Source organism: Trifolium pratense, linkage group LG5, assembly GCF_020283565.1.
Source record: "Trifolium pratense cultivar HEN17-A07 linkage group LG5, ARS_RC_1.1, whole genome shotgun sequence".
Lineage (NCBI taxonomy): Eukaryota > Viridiplantae > Streptophyta > Magnoliopsida > Fabales > Fabaceae > Trifolium > Trifolium pratense.
Window position 1 is genome coordinate 22,960,364 of NC_060063.1, and position 2,130 is coordinate 22,962,493.

A 2,130-nucleotide genomic window follows, 5' to 3' on the forward strand; every position below is an offset into this window, starting at 1 on the left:
AATATTTTTTTTATTACTATTATTATCATAGATTTTGTACTTTAGATTAAATTATAAATTTTTAACTTTACAGCAATTTATGTTTATTGGTAAACATTAATTTTTATCATATTTATGTATTATTATAAATTAAAATTAAAATTTTATATCATATAGTCCGTGAAAATGTTCCGTTAAATATGAAAATTGTGTTTAATCTCATTGTTTATTAGCTCGTTAGTCAACTTAAATTTCTTCTGGACCGATCCCTGGGTGGATGAGATTCCTTTGTGTCAGCGGTTTGGACGCCTGTTTCAGTTGGCAGAGACTAAATTGTGTACGGTAGCAGAAATGTTTGCTTTAGGGTGGGGTGAGGGAGGGGAGGCGTGGGTATGGAGGCGGCATCTGAGGGTATGGGAGGAGGAGATGTTGGGGGAGTGTCAGTCGTTACTTCTTAACATTTTCTTGCAGGCTCATTCTATTGATAGGTGGGAGTGGCGCTCAGATCCTGTTACAGGTTATTCTGTTAGAGGAGCATATCAGTTGCTTATTACTTCTCATACTTCAGTCACTACAGATGTTGCGGATAATCTCATTTGGCATTCCCAGGTTCCTTTGAAGGTATCCATTTTTGCGTGACGTCTTTTGCGGGACCGGTTGCCCACGAAAGTAAACCTGGTTGCCCGAGGCGTTCTATCTTATACAGCTCATGGTTGCGTTTTTGGATGTGGAGAGGCTGAGTCGGCCCATCACTTATTCATTTCCTGCGGCATTGCTGGTTCTCTTTGGGATTTAGTGCGATCGTGGATTGGTATTCCTTTGGTGGAGTTCACTACACTTCGTGACCATTTTGTTCAGTTTGTATCTTCAGCAGGTGGTTCGCGTGCGCGTCGATCATTTTTGCAGCTCATTTGGCTCGCTTGCGTTTGGGTTGTATGGACGGAACGAAACCATCGATTGTTCACAGGTTCAGCAGATACGCCCCATATTTTGTTGGACAAGATCAAGCTTTTCTCTTTTAGGTGGTTGAAGGCGACGAATATTACGTTGGCTTATAACTACCATAGCTGGTGGTCTAGTCCTAGGCTTTGTTTGGGTTTTGTATGATTTGTTTTTGGTTTTGTTTCTATGACTCGTTGTAATATTTTGTAGTCTATCTCGGTACGTCTTGTGCCGGGGAGGCTGCTGTGGTTTTATATATATCTCATTTTAGCTTCTTCAAAAAAAAAAAACTTAAATATAAGAGATGATTTAAAATGTTTACATGAAATTAAGTCATTAAGTATGCTAACAGGCTATAATCTAAAATAGAAAGATATAAAAAATTACAAATCAGACTTAAACCTTACAGGCTTACACTTTTTAAGTTAGATTTAAATCTTAAAAATCTAATTCGGGACAACATATTTCCACCCCTAAGAAAAAGTTGTCGAGAAAAGGAAATTATAACTAAGACTTAACTAATAACTATAATCATAAATTTGTTACGAAATTGATTTTAAGAAACAACAAGATATAAGTTATATTAACCTAAAGGAGGAATGCTATATGGCACGACGCCACAATTCGTCGGAAATGCACGACATGTGCGCTGGTGTATATATTTTATACTATTTCACATAATTTTGTGAGAGTATAGTACTAAATTATAATGTTTGTTTTCATTTAGACATTTTAAAAGTTAAAATAAAAAATCAATAATACTTCAAGTGAGTTTGGTTTTATTTTTAGTTTCTATAAAATATTTCATCAAGTTTTGGTCTTTTAAATATTTTCTAAGTCTCCAAAGATATCTCAAATTTTAGTTTTAGTCCCTATAAAACATTTCAACAAGTTTTGGTCTTCAAATATTTTTTAACCTATTTTTTGTCATCTTTTTCGGTTAACTCGTATATATCATTCAAAATTTTAACTTTTTTTGCGGTGTAGTTTAATATCAAGACAAAGTTTCACAAACATAATTTTTTTTAGAAATTTTTAATTGAACTTTATATATAAAGTAAATACACATAAATAAAAGGTAAACGAACAACAAGTTGTCGCTAAAAAAATTCAAGGCATGAATGTTTACCCAAAAAAATTAAGATAGGGGAGTAATTATATGGTCATCACCACATTACTATAGCGTCGTGTGCTTTGACGACAACTATG

At 34.1% G+C, this 2,130-nt stretch overlaps 1 protein-coding gene across 1 annotated transcript; it reads left to right on the top strand.

The window, feature by feature from the left end:
* Positions 1–330: 330 nt before the first annotated feature.
* On the top strand, positions 331–775 carry LOC123886266. The gene is made up of 2 exons (XM_045935599.1): positions 331–600; positions 686–775. Exons 1-2 carry the CDS (start codon positions 331–333, stop codon positions 773–775), a joined length of 360 nt encoding a protein of 119 aa, XP_045791555.1.
* The last annotated feature ends 1,355 nt before the right edge of the window (positions 776–2,130 follow it).

Coding starts and splice junctions, on each gene's coding strand:
- LOC123886266 (XM_045935599.1), top strand. CDS start 331: ATGTTTGCTTTAGGGTGGGGTGAGGGAGGGGAGGCGTGGGTATGGAGG. Junction 601..685: donor ATTCCCAGGTTCCTTTGAAG/GTATCCATTTTT, acceptor TATCTTATACAG/CTCATGGTTGCGTTTTTGGA.